Source organism: Bolinopsis microptera, chromosome 1 (genome assembly GCF_026151205.1).
Source record: "Bolinopsis microptera isolate Bmic1 chromosome 1, MBARI_Bmic_1.0, whole genome shotgun sequence".
Classification (NCBI taxonomy): Eukaryota; Metazoa; Ctenophora; class Tentaculata; order Lobata; family Bolinopsidae; genus Bolinopsis; species Bolinopsis microptera.
The window spans coordinates 6,438,069-6,455,872 of record NC_087072.1 but is presented as its reverse complement, the minus strand read 5'-3'; the positions used below and the strand labels follow the sequence as shown (position 1 = coordinate 6,455,872).

Sequence of the window (17,804 nt, the reverse complement as noted above, 5' to 3'; positions counted from 1 at the left end):
TGTTCATGCAAATGCTCAATTTAACTTGTACTGAACAATTTTTTCCCCGGCTATAATGCAACATGTTACTTGTGATATTTTCCTAATGTTTTTGTTGTTGCTCATAGAATGCGTTTGTTTCCTGTTAGATGATAATTCTTGGTGATGTATAAAGGAAAAAAGTTTTCTGGAATTTGATAACATTAACAAATAATTAATCAATCACAAACATCAACCCTTAACATAGAAAAGAAACCATTATACCGATGCTACAAAAACCGATACAGAAAGAAATTGAATTAACAAAATTATGAAAACAAGCACGTGACCACAGTCCACAGGGCACAGACCTATGTTACAGTCTTCAGATAAATAATTTAAACAAATAAATTAGAAACTAAGTTCCAGGATTAAACAAATGAAAGTCCAAATCTTTGATCTGGAGAACACTTAATGAAAAAACACGTGTCAGCTCCTGAATGAGAATATCCCCCTTTTCCTGTTTTGGGTAACAGGCTCAACTCCGGTTATTTGAGATGCGTATTTTAAAAGCCGCTGACTGTTTGCTGTAGATTGGATATCTGGTTTTAGGTTTAGAAACACAGTCACCGCCCCACCTTTTTCTGAAATGAACATTTTGTATATTAGAAGCTCATTTCTAAAACTCATCCCCATGGCCCATAATAAACCGTTTGCAGTACTATACTGAGTACATGCACCAAAGCTTGATTACGTTAGTCAATTCGCGTGCGCGTACGTGACCTGCATCAGATCATGTTACACTGAGTGCAAGATAAGTACATTTGTGTACCTTTTTCGCAATGCGCGTTACGCAAAATGCCTCACATCAGTTGGCGGTTATTAATAAGATTCGAGTTTTAACGTGCAAAACATTAAAAGATACAATACGGTGATCGAATTATTAACGAAAATGAACAAAAACGAACAATACACTGTATGGAAGTCATTAAGCTAATACCTGTGTATGCATTAACAGTATCATAGAGCACATTAGGTCGGCTTCCTGGCGAAACTTTACCACAGGCCCGATACTGATGCAGTATTTCACTAGAATCTGCATCCATGCTATCACATTCCAATATCGAAACTGATCCTGTACTGGCATCACTGTTTCTGATTGTAAACTGGTGCAGAACTTGCTCAACTTCGTCTGGTATGTCAGCCTGGGCAATTATCAAATTTTTAGCATTTCTGATAATTATACTTTTAAAATCAAACTACAATGTTTATAAATCAGATCAGACAGTAGTTTACAAATTGAGATTTATAGAATTTTTTGTATGACTGGTAATGTGACCTACGATAATTTTTACGATAAGATAATGATCTGATCTGGAAAATGTGATCCAGTACGAGGTCATGAAAATATGATCCGATAACTAAATTCTATACTCTGATGTGATCGTTATGCGACACGATGTGATCTCGATCGTCTAAGAGACACGTTGCCATGCATTTCGAGTGATCACGTCCTTCATGGCATGCTTACCAGCACGAACATGCGATCCACATCCAACCAACAAGCTAATGGAACTAAGGCATCTAACAAGCTTGTCACAAGCGATCAAATCCCTTCGGTAGTATAAATACTGAACCCAGAATTAAGAGTCATATCACAATATCTTCCTTGTTTACCCACTACTTCTACAACTACAGAATACTTTACCATGTCATTTACTCCACTGGAACAACTCCTGAACTCCTACCTATACTCCTGTCAGCCAGTCCTCCCAGTTCCCTACTACTTCTACCCTCCTATCAGCCCTCCTAAATGTTTACCTTTTTCACAGCACAGCTCTCCTGACATGATTCAGACTACATCTCCGCCATCCTACCTGTGTCCTTCAACATATTCATCCGAGGAGACCTTCTCATCCCCTCCACAGATGTACTCATCCCCTCCACAGACCTATTCTCCCCCACAAATACAGACACAGATTACACCTCCCTCCAGGACTACTCCACCTCCTCTCTACAATTCTCCTCCTCCTCTCCCTCAAGACAGTGTAGACGAGACTATAGAACCAGTTCCTTCTGTTGTTATTCACCACAAACCCGGTTCCTACCCTCCTCCTCCACCGAGCACATTCCACTGGATAGACCAAACACAGTACAGAACTAAACTCATGGATTCGGAAATTTCCAAGACAGAACTGCTAGACCTGCTCAGCCACTATCCCCTCAACCCACCTACCTTTGGTAAAACCCGCAAGAGATCCTCCTCATCCTCTTCTCCCCCTTCAGCTGATACACCCTACAGCAAGCATGCTTCCATCACTAACAACCGTACCTCCTTCACCTCAGCCCAACTGGAATGCCTGGAAATCCGGTTCAAAAAGTCCCCTACAATCGACAGAGATGAGCGCCTAGATTTCAGTGTACAGATCGGAGTGTCGGAGACCGCTATCAGGACCTGGTTCCAAAACAGAAGAGCTAAACAGAGACGAGCAGATCTACTGAAGAAACAAGCTCAGCAGGCAGCAGAGACTGGAACTGTGGACTTGGACAACCTTCCTTCTGTTTGAGTTTATTGGTTGATGTATTTGTGTGTATCTATTTGAAAATTTATTTTTTGACACCAAACTTGAGTACTATGTTCTATAATTAGGCAATAATGATTATCTACCTGAGAAAGTAGTTCAATTCCTAGATCTAGTGCTGTAATTGGTACAGCAGTAACTTTCCCATCTTGCATGGAGAATTCGCTTAACCCATCACACATCTGAAATAGAACAGTTAACTTTTATATAGATCTGCGTAATTGCTAACGCAGTACTAACTTTGCCACGCCGAAAGTCATAGAATGATGGGTTAGGTAATTGACCTAGTTTATTGTATTTCTGCTTTCTTAGTTCTTATTAACCTGATTATTGACAAAAGTGCCAACGGACAAAGTTAACAACTCTTCTGTCTTCTTCATCGACAACAGCTGAAATAAACTTGTGATAATGCTAAACTTGCAGATGACATGATGCTATAAAACTAGACTGACAGATTTGACTAAACTAGACTGGCAGATAAGACGTCGTTAAAACCAGACTCACAGATTTGACAAGATGGCGCAATAGGCCATGGCACTGCGGCGTACCGTACATGGTCAGGTCGTTTTCTCCTAACATGACTATCATGACTGAGCGCTGTTCCTTGATTCGCTGGCAAATCCTCGTCACAAACCATGTCAACTGGGGAGGAGGAGAAGGTAATGTGTTATTCACAATAATTAACCGGCATTATATCTTCATTGTTTAATTTCGTCAAATTTTACGTCAAAGTGGGCAAATTTTCAGAGTTAGTTCCTGGATAACAGCTCCCGTTTACAGCTCTCTCTCACATGGGAGACCGGAGAGCTTGACAACAAACTGTTACCTGCTGTTGAGGAGCGTTCATAGGAATAACAAGGTCCAGAGAGAAGGTAGAGACCAAGTTGTTATCATTAACAATAACATCAGTGTTGTTAGTGTTGTTAGTGTACGTGGTCAGGGTCAGGTCTGAGTCAGGTGGTAATACTCTCCCTAACACTTCTACCCGTTCTACCTGATATCATGAGGGGTTTAAATTTGACGACAGTTTTTGTCTAGCCAGTCAATTTATATTCCTTTTATAATGAACCCATAAGAAAGTGTGAATCCACTTGTCAATCTCGTTAAATGTTAGTCTATATATACGTGGTATATAATAAACCACCTAAATATTCGGATTTAGGTGGTATATTATTTAAAATTATTATTTAAAAATTTATATTTCAGCGATGTTCTATCGCTGAAGTCGGAACTTTGTCATATAATTGCATTACTATCTCTAAACATCATCAAGCTCAGCATGCTCATCATGAGCATGCTCTTACAAAATACAAATCTCACAATCACCACGTTGCCTAGCGATGTATCAAACTCTTCCAACATGTCTGATACATTTAATTGATTGTGGGAATTATTGTGGATAGCAACGTGCGCTACCTCACACTCGGACACTAATGAATGTAATCAACTAGGCCACATGGTGATGCCACCCCGATCTTTAACCTACAACACGTTTTATTAACTTATTTACTGGAGCCATATAGCATCGCACTGGGATACAAAGTAAGAGAAATACATACTTGTTGAATTTCGAGTTTTGACTATTTTGGTCAGCTAGAAAAAGAAAATGAATGAAATTATGCTGTGTTTGGTAGGCGTATTATACACACTAGCAGGAACCCGTCTTACCCTAAAGTGGTGTCAAGACTCGAGAGACTAAAATAATTATTACCTATTTAATTCGCGTTTTTGACACCACTTGAGAGTCCAAATTTTGGGCACTAAAATTATTTGGGCACTAAAATTTTTTATTTTTTCATGCTGATTCGAAGGCCATTAAAGCATTTGACCCAGTCAAAAAAGTTTCAGTTGTATATCTTTTACGGTTTTTGCGGAAAGTCGCGTTAAAGTTGATGCCGTGGTGTCAGTAAAATGGCACGGATATATACACATATATATATATATCGTCTCGCTTTATATATAGTAAGATTACACAAGGAGTAATAGAGAAATCAGTTCCAAGTTGAATAATTGGGCGATCGTTTATTAACCGCATATATTGTTGAACGAAATTATACGCCGGAAATAATGGAGGAATAAAATAAGTTATAATTTTCTAATTTTCTAATTATACATAAAATTAAAACTTCATTTCTATTCCAGTCAGTTGGTACTTCTACTGAGCTCTAAATCATGTTGTAAAAACAAGAATACACGTTACAAATTAAAATATCAGTAACGAGCTTCAAATCCTGTTGACAATTTGATATTCGATTATAGTAAATACTTTTGGTTTTATTTGGTTGTTTTAAAAAATTTGATAATATTATCAAATGACAAAAACTATAATCGTATATTTTGTTAAACAATACTAAGAGTCGTTGGAGAGCGAAGTCGATTTTGTGCTGCAAATATTTGATGTCGAGTGGCAGCCTGAAAGTCCGGTATTCTACAATTAGTCACCGTGGCTACCGTGAACCTCCGCAAGCTTCCCAGTCTACAAAAGTACACGAGTACGTTACAGGCACTGTTCAAGGCCACAGCGTAAACCCATGCCAGTAGAACTATTATATTGACAGCACGATGGGAGATCTTGTCGTATATGGCAACCTTGTCATAAAAGAATACTTCGATGAAGTCCATTGTGAAGACAGCAACAGAGAATGTGTTGATCGTAAGGTACACAATTGTCAGTATCAAGATGTTTATTGTAGCAGTCCGCTTAGTGTCCTCGTTTGGTCGGAGAGTCGTTGGTTTCTTGTCATGTTGGGAGAGTTGAGAGTGTTGAGAGTTGCTTTTGAACTTTCTGCGAAACCTGCAGTAAGCACTTATGCTCAAACTTAGCTGGGTATTAATACTACCACTACTACTGTTACTACCGTTACTCAGCTGTCGGTTGTATTTGTTGATAGATCTGATAGTCAGAACGCAGCTTATGATCACCAAAACCCATGGGAAGATGTTCTCCAGGGGAACACAGATGAAGAAAAACACTTGCATTAGAAAGTTGATCTTCTTTTCATCCAGATTGTGGAACGCTTCCATAGGATCGATGGAGCAGTGCCCAAAATCCGCGTCATAATGATACCTCGACCCAAACCAGAAAACAAAGGTCTGCTGAACCACCATGATCACCAAGTAGACCCCAGCTGGAACCACCACACGCCATATCTTCATCTCAGCAAAGGGTCTGCTAATGATGTAGGTACGGGAAATGCTGAGGAAACCTATCAGAAATATGGACATTCTAGCAGCAACATACCACAACACTCCCCAAACATCACAGAATATGGAGTTAGTGAAGAGGGTTGGCCCCGTTATATGGGACACCCCCGCAAATACTATCAGGAAGCAGATCACCCCGTCCGTTATGTTTATCAGGATGAAGAGGAGGGTGCTGGAGGTCCTCTTTGTTTTGAACTTGTTCACGAAGTAAAGCAGGGAGAAGAATGAACCAGCCAATCCAAAGACGAAACATAGGATGCTGAGAGATGCGAAGATGTAGGTTTCAAGAGGCTGTAGAGGGGATGTCTCCGACATCTGCATCATGTAGGATGTCGTCATTCTGCTAGGGCCTGTTTCACTATCGGACATGTTGTACGAAACCATGTTTGAATACCTGGTATAATTATTATTTTTTATTAACGAGGTTATTTGAAGTACCAGAAAACAGACGAAGAAAAATATTTTTCGAAAAATAGAAAAAATAGATTTTAAATATTGGAAAAATGAATCACGAAATCAAGACTGTAGCAACGAAGATATATTGTATCAAGATATATAGGCACGGAAATTACAGTAAAGCAGGTGTTGATGGACGACGCTTTACGACAATCAGGAGATTCTAATTGAACTTTCAACATCCGTGCTTCAATCTTTTGCTAGATTCACCGCCTTCAAAGATAAAAGTATTTAAGATAAAATGCTGTCTAGATACTAAATCGTCTAGTAAATCAAAATGAATAGTTTTAATGGCATCCGTGACGAAAGATAATAAACAGCAATTAAATGTCCAAAGTAAGCAACACAACATTCCTTGTAATCCTATGTAATGATTTAAACTATGCTGAGAATCAAAATATCTGATGAAGAAGCTCCTAGTACTAATGATTAGATTCATTCCAAGAATTAGAAACTCTTACTAACTTGACGGCGAATTACACTACGTTCTCTACGTTAAATCTCATTAGTTTATGACATCTGTTTTTAGGGTAGCTCTTATGCCCTACAGAGTACAGAAGCTGAATGATTGTAAGCGGCACACAAATCTCACCCTTTCTTATCCTTCCAGAAATATCCAACGAATTTTTATTACAGCTTGTAGTTGTATTAAAGATAACCTTGAAATCCCTACAAAGCTTAAAAATTAGTACCACTCTGAAAGAGGATATTAATACCAACTGATAAAAAACTAAGACGTGTAATAAAATTCCTGATTAATTGGTGCAGCAAGTTGAACTAGTTTTACTACGACTCGACTTAACACAAAGGCCAGGTAAAAATGGTGGATGTCGCTCCGAGAACGCTGAGAGTCCTGAAAAATCTTAATCGTGATCTAATCATCTGATCAGTTTATGTTCGACGAATATGCAAAGAGTTTGGTGTTAAAATGAACCGCAAAATTTGACGTTTTATAGCAGATTGAGCTCGTCCTGCGGTATGGGATAACTAGGAATATTAAACTATGGTCAGATCCCATAATTCCCGTTTTTAAAGTATGAGATTGTGTGGAGTTATTTTCAGCGGGTCAATTTGTCAAATTAACAGTAAAATGGGTCGGTAGATCAAGCTTAATTACTCAAATGCCATTTAGTCATTTAGTTAATTAAAACAGAATCGTCCATCAAGTCAGGCACAAACCGTCTATAAACGAAATAATACAAACGGCCCCTTTTCAAGCAATATTATAAATTTAAGCAGCGACCAACCATCCCTAGTGAGCTGTGAGAATCCTCAAGTTTGATCAAATGTTTAAACGTAGACCGCACGAGATGGATAAAACAATGTCTTAGTGAGCCAGTAAAGAATTCAGGGGAAGAAAGAACAGTCAATTTGTATAGGTAACTTTAATTAATTCACGAATACTCGCGAATACTCAAATTATAGGGAGAGATCGTACACTATTTCGGAAAGTAGGACGACTCCCATCTTGCACTCTTGGTACCATAAATCTAAAATGTGCGGTTTATCGTATTATACCTTTGTAGTTTATACACTGTCAAGTGTCATGATTGTAACAATAGATTACTAACGAGCACCAGTCCTACCAGATAACCCGTCCTAGTATCCCTGACTCGCATGTGGAGAGTAACGGAGAAGTCTCGAATAAAGGATATTATCACGGTCCTGTTACCTGTACTAGTGAAGAAACTGAGAAGTGAGCAAACAAATTCAATAAACTGATCGGTGCAAACAGTGGCGACAAAAGATCTGCACTAATAAAATTAAATATTAAAAGTGCAGGATGGTAACAGAGGGCAGGATGGTAACATAGGGCGTCTAATTTATGTGCTCGCTGGAATTTAATGTTAAATCAATAATTAAAACTTTAGCGACACATTACGAAGAGAGGGTTGTAATTTCTTAATTCTGAGAAATTAGTGACAAACTTCGTTTGTTAGCAAGGATTGTGAACTGCAATTTGCCTAATTGATTGTGACAGGTATGGTCGACATTAGGGTTACGAAGCCACGAGAATCGCGCACTAAAAGTATTAACTCAGAAACTTTCTAGACTATAGTGAAAACTAGTGAAGACTGGCAACCCTCTTAATTTAAAAAGCAGGCAACAAAAGAGTAGAAACAATTGGGACAAGTTTGTGGCAACAATACTTGTTAAGTTGTTAGTGTTGAAGGATATTAGACAATGTCTCTTACTATTAGACGTTTGTAGACATTTTAAAGAAGTGTTAATAAGTAGTGAGAGACAATGTTTGAGTAGGTCCAATGTGAGGGGGAGGGGGGAACAGACTGTGGGGGTAACATACTGTGGGGGTAACAGACTGTGGGGGTAACAGACTATGGGGGTAACAGACTGTGGGGGTAACATACTGTGGGGGTAACAGACTGTGACTTACCTGTTACTTCGTGAGGAACGTACTAAGCAGACTAACATGGAGAGTCTCAAATGTCTGATTGTTGATCAGCAAATGTTCATTATACGAGTAACGACTAACGAGTGATTCAACAGTTCAATGAGGTCCAAGTTTTCAGCTAATTGACTTACTTTGAGGACGTCTTATTAAAGAATGAGAATGATAATGATTTTACAAATCGTTGTAAAAGGCTTATTAGCATATTATATAGTTATATCTATTTGAACGGCTTCTGTTTTAGGATATTGAATAAATTTGACAAATTTTTGTGGACTTTGTGGAAACAACAGAAGATATTGTTGAAAATTAATTTAACATCGAACATGGCATTCATGGCAACTTCAGGTCACCTTAATTTCATGGAATGAAGGTGACTTGCAGTTACCAGGTGGCAAATCAATTATAAAGGTGCGTGATATCTCACGTTCATTGTTAAATGATGCTTTAAAGCAGCAGCAGCTGCTGTTACCAAGATACGGGAAACTTGATACAGTAGATCAGGAAATTAATTAAGTTAATACGCTCACCGAAATTGCATGAGGTTAAATGAACTTGCTCACGAAGCTCTGTGATAACTATAACAAGGATCATGAGTCGGAAATCATGAGTTGTCGAGAAGGATTGCGGCATATTCGAGTGAGATATTTGAAGCATGTATGAATATTCACGATATCCTTTATATATTATCCTTGATAAGAAAACAGTACAGGTCAAAAGCACGAACCGGAAAAGTACAAAACTGAAATTCTCGCACAGCGATCACAGACATTAGTCTAATTATACTGTCATCAAGAAAGACAAAAGCAAGAAGACGATCCCACCTCTCCAACCGACTGTAGTGACTAGTCGTTCGTAGCACATCAGTATTCAGGCAAACTTCTGCGTCTAAATCTCTAAATATATATTACATTATTGTATTATGTTGGTGAGCGTCGTTTTCTACCTCCGGGGAAATTATCCTTTGTTATCTGAATGATTATGAGAACTGGATGGTTTTCAATCTATTTGACAAACAACACTGTGGTAGAAGATCAAAGTGTTAGGTGTCTCAGTCTACAGTCAGAAAATAGACAGAGAATAAAAGAATTGGTAAGCAACATCTTTAAAACTGTGAACAAACCACTGAGAGATACTTGAGGATCACGTGAACACTGGACAGAGGATTTGATTTTCTGTTACAGATATAAACAATGTAACAGTTAGAGCGTATCAGTACAAGGCAAGAGATATCACATCCGCTAGACAATGCGTTACGTTGGTACAATAATCCTCGGAACAAGACAAAATCAGTCAACTCTTTAATAGAATTTCCAGGTATAATTATGGGATGACTATTGAGTACGCCGTTACAATTACATCAGAAATTAATAGACACCGTCACGATACGCAAATCTACAATTCTCACGTGCTGGATTCTGGAATATCTGATGGAAATTATTGATTATTGCCTCGGTCACAGTAGGCGTTAGTAGTAACGTGAGTGGTAGCGCGAGTAAAATAACAGAAAAGTTGCTAAAAGCCGGGACTCGCTAAACGGTCCATGATATCAATGCAGACGAAATCAAATCTCAATCTCCGTCAGAGACAGGTGCTCTTCAATATTGGAAATAAATCGAAACAGACGCATTAAATCGATTAGAAGCATGGCAGATTGGATATGAAACGATTTGCCGATGGTAACGTGACATTTTTCAGTATTGGAGCACTGGTTTTGTGTCTAAACGTGTAAAGTGTAACATAGTTAAGCAGATCGTGAGTAAAGTGCACGTGGGCACAGTCTATTTCACCCCACGTGACATATGACTGACACGTGACTGAAAATTTGGGAGTTGATATCATGAACTAATGATAATGTCATGTATACCGACAATCTTTCAATCTACCGACAACGTTATTTTTACCTCATCTTGGAGAGATCGCTTCACTTTGGCTCATGGGTAATATTGTATGAGCTATCAATCACTAATACTATTGATAATAATTTTGATTTGAGTATACTTCAAGAAGAATAACAAAAACTGTATCGAAACGAGAAAGAACCAATAATTCCATCTTAAGGATGTTATAGTGTTATGCGTTAAAAAACACGAACGAATAATTCAATTCAACCATAAATAATCTAATAATGTGGCTCCATAAAAGTAAGAAACATGTTATATATGTTGCGGGTTGCCATGGGGTGGCAAGTTCCCAATTCCCATGCGTCGTGGTCCGATAGTTTTATTGCGTCTTTAATATAAAGGGATATATTATGGTGATGTAATCTACTCAAGTTTTCACCCCATGAAGTGACGGCCATTACGACATTACATATGATGATACATTGTACATACAAAGAACTTTCTATACATTTTATTTGATTCACGATAAAGGCTAAGAAAAATTGGTCACGAAAAATGTGATCGGAAGTGAATAGTAATCAATTCGAAATATATGACGCTTTGCACTTTTAAAAAGCTGGTTGAGATGTTCAATTTTCAGAGAGGCGGCCGAAATAAAAAAATTGGCTTTAAAATCGTTTGCCCGGACTGTTTTTGGGCGTTTTTTAATGCAATCACCAATATCATTAATACAGAGGCATGTGAAATATCTCAAATATGATAATTTAAGAAGATAATTAACTTCTATTCATGAATTAAAAATAGATGCTAGAAATGGCCTAAATGTTCACTCGTGCAGTGTGATAGTTAAAAGAACTCGTTGAAAATATACCCAACAACTACGAATGTCAACTGCACTGATGGCTAATGATGAATGGTAAGAATGAGTCGCCATAGAAATTGCCATAGAAAAACTCACGCCATAGAAATTATCACATTTTTGATAGAATTATATGTACAAATGACCTGATCGCTGACACTATTAAAGATCCCTTTTAAAACAGTCCCATTCAATTAATTATAAATCCAGTGAGATGATTATATCTCTTACACAAACTAAATCTTGACACAAACGAACACACATCGGGTGGTAAGATAGTATCAGGCTATGGCTATTCGGTATTCAAAGGATTATTCATTGTTCAAACCATTTTAACCGATTTCATTTATGCGAAAATACATTCAAGTTCGTTTCATCTGAATTCTCCAAATTAATTCTCCAATTCCGCTCTCCTGTTGCATACAACGCTATGTAATAAGTATATAGACTCATTGTTAAATTGTTTTAATTAAGTGAATAATTTCATTTCTGTCTATCGCAGTTTTAATAGAAAATAAATTAAACTAACTAACTAAATCGATGAGGTAAAGGCTCCGATTCGAATAAAGCTCATTGATATTAATTAATGGGATTGAAATTTGATGTTTCTATTTCAATTAAGAGAATTATCGCAGATGAAAGACGAGAAGTTTTAATCGAAGAAATGACAACTTATCTTATAATTGATCGATTAATTATCGTAAGTATAAATACTTTGGTGGGGGATAAACAACATCATATCTGATTCAGTCATTTACAACAGGACAACTCAGTTTTCTTGTTTGTGCTCTTTTTTCGAAACTTTTAGACATTTATTATTAAATTGTCTAGTTAACAAATTTATTTTCCTTCTATTTTTTTCTAAACTTCGAGTTGATTACATACTACCATAACTAACCCCTTAACTCTTTAGAAATCACTCTAAAAACACCAACATGTCTTCTGAACTGGATCAACTGAAAGCAACCCATGAAGAACTCAGACTTCAGAAGAGAGCTATCGACCGAGAGACCGAGGATACCAGAACCAAGACTATCGAGGACAAACGAGTAGCTGCGGCTGAGATCGAGAAGCTACAACTGGATCTGGAGTCCTTGAAAGAGGAAAGCGCAGCTCTTAACGAAAAGAACAAAAATTTAGAAAGCAACGTAGCAAATCTTAAACTAGATCACGAGGAGAAGAAGAAGAAACAGGAGGAAGATTACGACAACCAGAGACGTGCCAAGCAGAAACTGCAGTTCCAGGAAGCTAAACTTTGCACCAAGAAAGTGAATATTGAGAAGAAATGTGACCCAGTTGAAGTACATAAACTTCAGATCGAAGAACTTGAAAAGGAGGTGGAACACAACAAAAACGAAAAGGAGGAGGTTAAGAAGATCTATGAAACTGAGATGAACAAATTGGACAACATTCTTTCTAAAGTAAATTTCCAGAAGAAAACCTGGGAGAAGAAAGTTCAGGTTGCAAGAGAACAGCTCCTGAAACTGAACGCTAACTGTATCAATATCAGGGAATCTTCCAGGAAGGAACTCTTCGAGAAAGATCTGCTTCTCCAACGTTTGGTTCTGGATACAAACAGGTGCCTAAAGTCTATCCCTGAACTTGAGGCAAGCACAGCTGTTCTCGAGAAAATGATCAAAGAATAGACGCTTTTATTTTTGTTGTGGATAGAATAGAATGAGTCGGACAGAGCTTTATGAATGTATTTTTCAGATTTATACTTAGTAAAAGTTGTCGATTTGACAATTTTTGAGATTATAGGTATTGTATTTGACGATTTCTATACAGGGTGAAAAGTCGCGATGTCTTTTTTCTTATTATGATATTATATCTATTCCTAACATTTATTGATCATTTTGCAGCTAAACTTAATAATCTAGTCTTTTATTGTGAATCCAGACATAATCATTGTAAAGTCCACAATGATCAATTGTGACTCTACTCAATTAAACGACCAACAAATATTTGAAAGTATCCTGGTATGTAACAGTAACTTCAACAACCCAACAAAAATTAAGCCAATAACCAACTCAACATCTCAACTGCTCAAGTTTGGTGCCGCCCCAAAGATATGACAGTTTTGTAAATTTGAAGTACAGGACAATTAATTTTGCTAATGATCCATTCATTTCATAACCATGTAACTGGAACATTAGCGAGCAAAATGTTTAACTAGTTTAACCAATTCGCAAAATATTAGAGTTACTTCATTACAAAACCGTAAAGACTTACGTTCAATAAGAACTGTATAGGGATGGGCGTAGTTTGATCTTCAGGTTGTTGTACACCATTTTTATGTACACCGTTTTCATGTAGAGATTCATCAGCTGAACCACTGTTTGATTGAAACAAGTCCCTTAATTTGTCCAGATCATCTGCAGAAAATACATTCATTAGATTATAAAGTATTCAACCTTAACTCTACAATTCAAGGAATGAATTTATACGAATAAGAAATTTGTATGTTCGTTAAAACGGCTATAATCAGTTCAAATATATTTACCATTTAAAGCAGTAAACTCAGAGCAAGATCTCCTCAGACCTATCAAATCAGATCTGAGCTCCCGGATCGTCTGAGATTGATCTTTCAGCGCTGATTGTACCTGGGAAGAAGGCAATTAGAGTAATTACTTTAATTAGGCACACGAACTAATCAGTCTGGAGATAAAGTTTCTGTCAGTTTTTAAATGAGACAATATAGCTATAGCGTACTTAGTATTTTGTGTCAAAATATAACGGCAATAACGACATGCAATTAGAAGCGCGAGAAATTAAAGTGATTATAGAGGAATCTAGAGAAATCTCCTCAGGAATGTAATTGAAGGTGGTCCTGACCTGGTCCTGATTATCAGTGCTACCAGTTGAAGTGGTTTGTGATGTCTTGTCCAAGAGGAGGACCGGAGGAGGGGGAGATCCAGTTCCCTGAGTGTAAAACATGGGATCAACATTTACACTGGTATCAAACTGACAGTTTTGTGACAGCTCATGAAGCGGAGATTCTCCATTAAACAGCTGTTCAGATGTAAATGGGGAGCAGGTGTAAGCTGTGTTATATTGTTATGCATATTAAAAGCTTATTCCGAGGTTATTAGGTACACCACCAACTTTAAAGGAATAATTGTAGTCATATGTCTGTTATATTATACAATAAGGGATTTGAAGTCTTGGTTATATGTAACAGAACCGGCAGACAATCAATGATTTGTACGAATCACTATAATTTAAGTGGATCGAGAATAAATAACAGTTTTAACTAACCATGGCACTGGAAGAATCAAGATATCTCTTGAGCCGGTTGATATAGATGTGTGACTGGTGCAAGTCTTGTTGGACTGAGTGACTTTGTTGCAGCTGAAAGTTATAGATCATTAACCCAGGCCATGTTAAAGTTTTGATGTAACTCTTTTGTTAAGCCTGTATAAGTAATGATCATAGCTATCATTAGATCGAGTACACTTCAACTGAACTAATAGAGCAACTCACCCTATGGTTAAAACAATATTATGGTTAATTGTGTCCTCTAGTAGTATAGAATAAAGGGGCCCTAGTACACACTGCCATTAATATAAAGTAATATGATCTGAGTGGCACATCACTATTACTCACCGGACAGACTTTACCTAGCATTATAATATTACGTTTACATCTAAATAGTGTGACTTGAGAGCATGGATAAAAGTTCTGGATTTATTAAACAGGTGACATTACACAGTTAAGTGACGGTTGAGTGCCAAGATTTGTCGCTCAGTTACAAGAATTAAGGGTCTTACCCTGGCCTCGTTCTGTAACGCTTGCTGTTCCATGAACTTCTTTTGTGCCTCCAGCTTACCGACCTAGTTAGAGTCGTCATAATTACGAGTTTATCTGCTGACAAGAAAATACACTGAATCTCATGCAAGACGAATACAATGGTACATTGCATGCAAAATTAGCTCAATGAATCAATACATAACATTAAATTGTATTTTTGTCGAAATTTAATTCTCAACCTCATGGCTCAAGACTCCGTGATCATGCTTGATGAAACAACCGCGAATACTAAATATTCAACTAATAATGTAATGATATATATATCGCTGTTTCTGTTCAAACGAAGTTGAGTTACAAGTAATGAAGTTAAATCAAACCTTTTCAGAGAGTTTTTCAATTTCTGCTTTAAGATCCTTAATTGTCTTTGGGTACATTTCAAGTCTATTATTAAGGTGGTTTATTTCCTCCATCATCGCTTCATTGTGACGGGAAATCTCCTCAGAACCAAGTTGGATCTTTCTTATCTCAACGTTCTTATCATTTAACTGAGATTATGGGTGGAATTTTCATAAATTTATAAAAAGGGAATTTTTAGTCACTGTATCTATGTATTCAAAATAATTCCATGGTTTCTCTAAGATATAGATCCGAATTCCAATGTGTGCTCATACGATAAATTAGACAACAACAAATTGGAAAAACTGTTTATAATTTTAAAAATCAAAACAAATTACCTTAAAGAACGACAAATTTAGTCTACCATAAAGTTAGTCAAACTTTTGACTAAAATTGTTGTAAACCAAATTTCATGAGACTAAATTTTTCGGTGACTGATTTTAGAGCAGACAAAAATTTCAGTAGAGCAAATATGACATGAATGTTATTAAGCTTACATTCCTACTGCACAAAACCGTACCAAAGTCATATTGCACTTAACGGGTTAGAGCTCCTCTTGGACGTTACATTTTTAATCGATCCATCCCAATGCATACTCTGTTGAAACGGCTGAAGGATCATCTCGACATAGAATACGTCGTACCGACAAAAATGGTTAAGTCGTAAAAGGGTGAAAAAGGAACTGAACAGTGTACTGAAGAACTTAGTGATACAGAGTCACAAACTCTGGATCTGATGTTATTGAAATTCCTGAGTAATGCATTGCAGCTTAATGATAATCTTTAATGCTCAGACGGGGTAGACTAAATTTTTCGTTCTTCCAAATGGAATGGAAAATGGTCTCGAAAAGTTGAAAAATGTGACTAAAATTGTTGTAGACTAAAAATTTGCGAAATTTTTGACTAAAATTATGGTTACCAAAATTATGGTAACCAAATTTATTGTGAACCAAATTTATTGGCCCTAAGGTACCTGCTTTTCTAAGTTTTTACAGTACATCTGCGATGAATTGTAAAGGTCGTTTATATCGTTTGCATCGTTTGCATCGTTTATATCATTAAAATTTGTTTGTTTACTGAGTATCTCTTCTTCCTTTTTGTCGTTTTCACCTAGGGTCAGGTATGTTTGAAAACTTACAAATGAGCTAAACTAATGTACATTTTGCAAAGAGGTGAAACTACTGCATATCATTTGTCTTTTGATGTAGCCATTATCAATGGTATGTTAAAAGAAACGATACGTTTTGTTATATCTCAAAATCAAATTTAACTATTGTATTACTTACCGCTTTCTTTAAGATAGTATAAGCTCATCTTGGCTTTAAATTCAGCTTTCTGGGAATTTATGACAGTATAAGAATTGGTTGTTGAATTTTCTAAATTCAAAAGGATGAAAGCTCATATGAAGAGAAAAAAACTACGTATGGTGCATACCTGAAGCAAATCGATGAGATATCTACTGTGATCCATATCAAGACTCTGTGACTCTTTTGAAATTCCACCACTAATGCTTAATTGTTGATACATTTCCTAACAAAAATAAACGAGGTTGTGCTCAATATATTGATTTGAATAATCATTGAAAATAGTATTATTGAACACAATTTAGGGATAAAAGAGCTAGAACCAATGAAGATTCTCTTATCAGCCAAGCCCTGATATACTGGGATCTTCAAAAATGCAAATATCCCCGGTAAATTGGGATCATTTCGTCTTGAATCACAATATATGCATGTACAGTAATACCCCGATTCACTGCAGAGTTTGGGAGAAAGGAAAAAGCTGCTGTAAATCGGGGTTTGCGATAAATCAGGGTTTTGATTATATGCAAATTATGTATGCCCTATTTGGGGGAAGAAAATGGCTGCAGTAAATTGGGGTTTGCTGTAAATCGGGGGAATTAAATCGGGGTTTTACTGTACATTGTATACACTATACTTACAATTAAATATCAGTGGCCCCCGAATTTTTAAAAAAGAAGAAAATAAGAATGGGCTGATTGAAATAAATGATTTTATTTTGTTTAAGCTGACAGTCCCGTTGCAATGAGGGCAGTATCGAGATAGCCCGACCACTGGTCCGCGGACCACTGTCCGCGGACCACTGTCTGCGGACCACTGTCTGCGGACCACCCTCATCGTCTCCAGAGCCAACCCAAGCTTCTGCGTTTTCTGCAACAAGAGGCATGCTGGTATATCATGCGCTGCTCATGACCCTGTAGCATCTTCTGATGCCGGAGGTCTTGCTAACTCCTTTGCTCATGCTCCTCGTGTCCGCTCCAAATGTAACAACTGCGTTGTTATGAATGTCCACCGAGAATCTTCAGTCCTCGATGGGATCCTACAT

At 37.2% G+C, this 17,804-nt stretch overlaps 2 protein-coding genes across 2 annotated transcripts; one reads left to right on the top strand and one right to left on the bottom strand.

Moving 5' to 3' along the window:
• Positions 1 to 166: 166 nt before the first annotated feature.
• On the bottom strand, positions 167 to 16,991 carry LOC134813925 (uncharacterized). Its single transcript, XM_063821863.1, has 15 exons — positions 16,893 to 16,991; positions 16,745 to 16,793; positions 16,432 to 16,568; positions 15,441 to 15,608; positions 15,084 to 15,146; positions 14,572 to 14,664; positions 14,149 to 14,235; positions 13,817 to 13,916; positions 13,546 to 13,688; positions 3,367 to 3,534; positions 3,045 to 3,182; positions 2,864 to 2,929; positions 2,627 to 2,722; positions 959 to 1,163; positions 167 to 602 (listed from the first exon to the last, which is right to left on the bottom strand). The coding sequence occupies exons 1-15, from the start codon at positions 16,983 to 16,985 to the stop codon at positions 448 to 450; spliced, it is 1,761 nt and encodes a 586-aa protein (XP_063677933.1). The 5' UTR covers positions 16,986 to 16,991; the 3' UTR covers positions 167 to 447.
• On the top strand, positions 1,668 to 2,525 carry LOC134822916 (uncharacterized). The gene has a single exon (XM_063834197.1). It carries the CDS (start codon positions 1,668 to 1,670, stop codon positions 2,523 to 2,525), a length of 858 nt encoding a protein of 285 aa, XP_063690267.1.
• Positions 16,992 to 17,804: the final 813 nt, after the last annotated feature.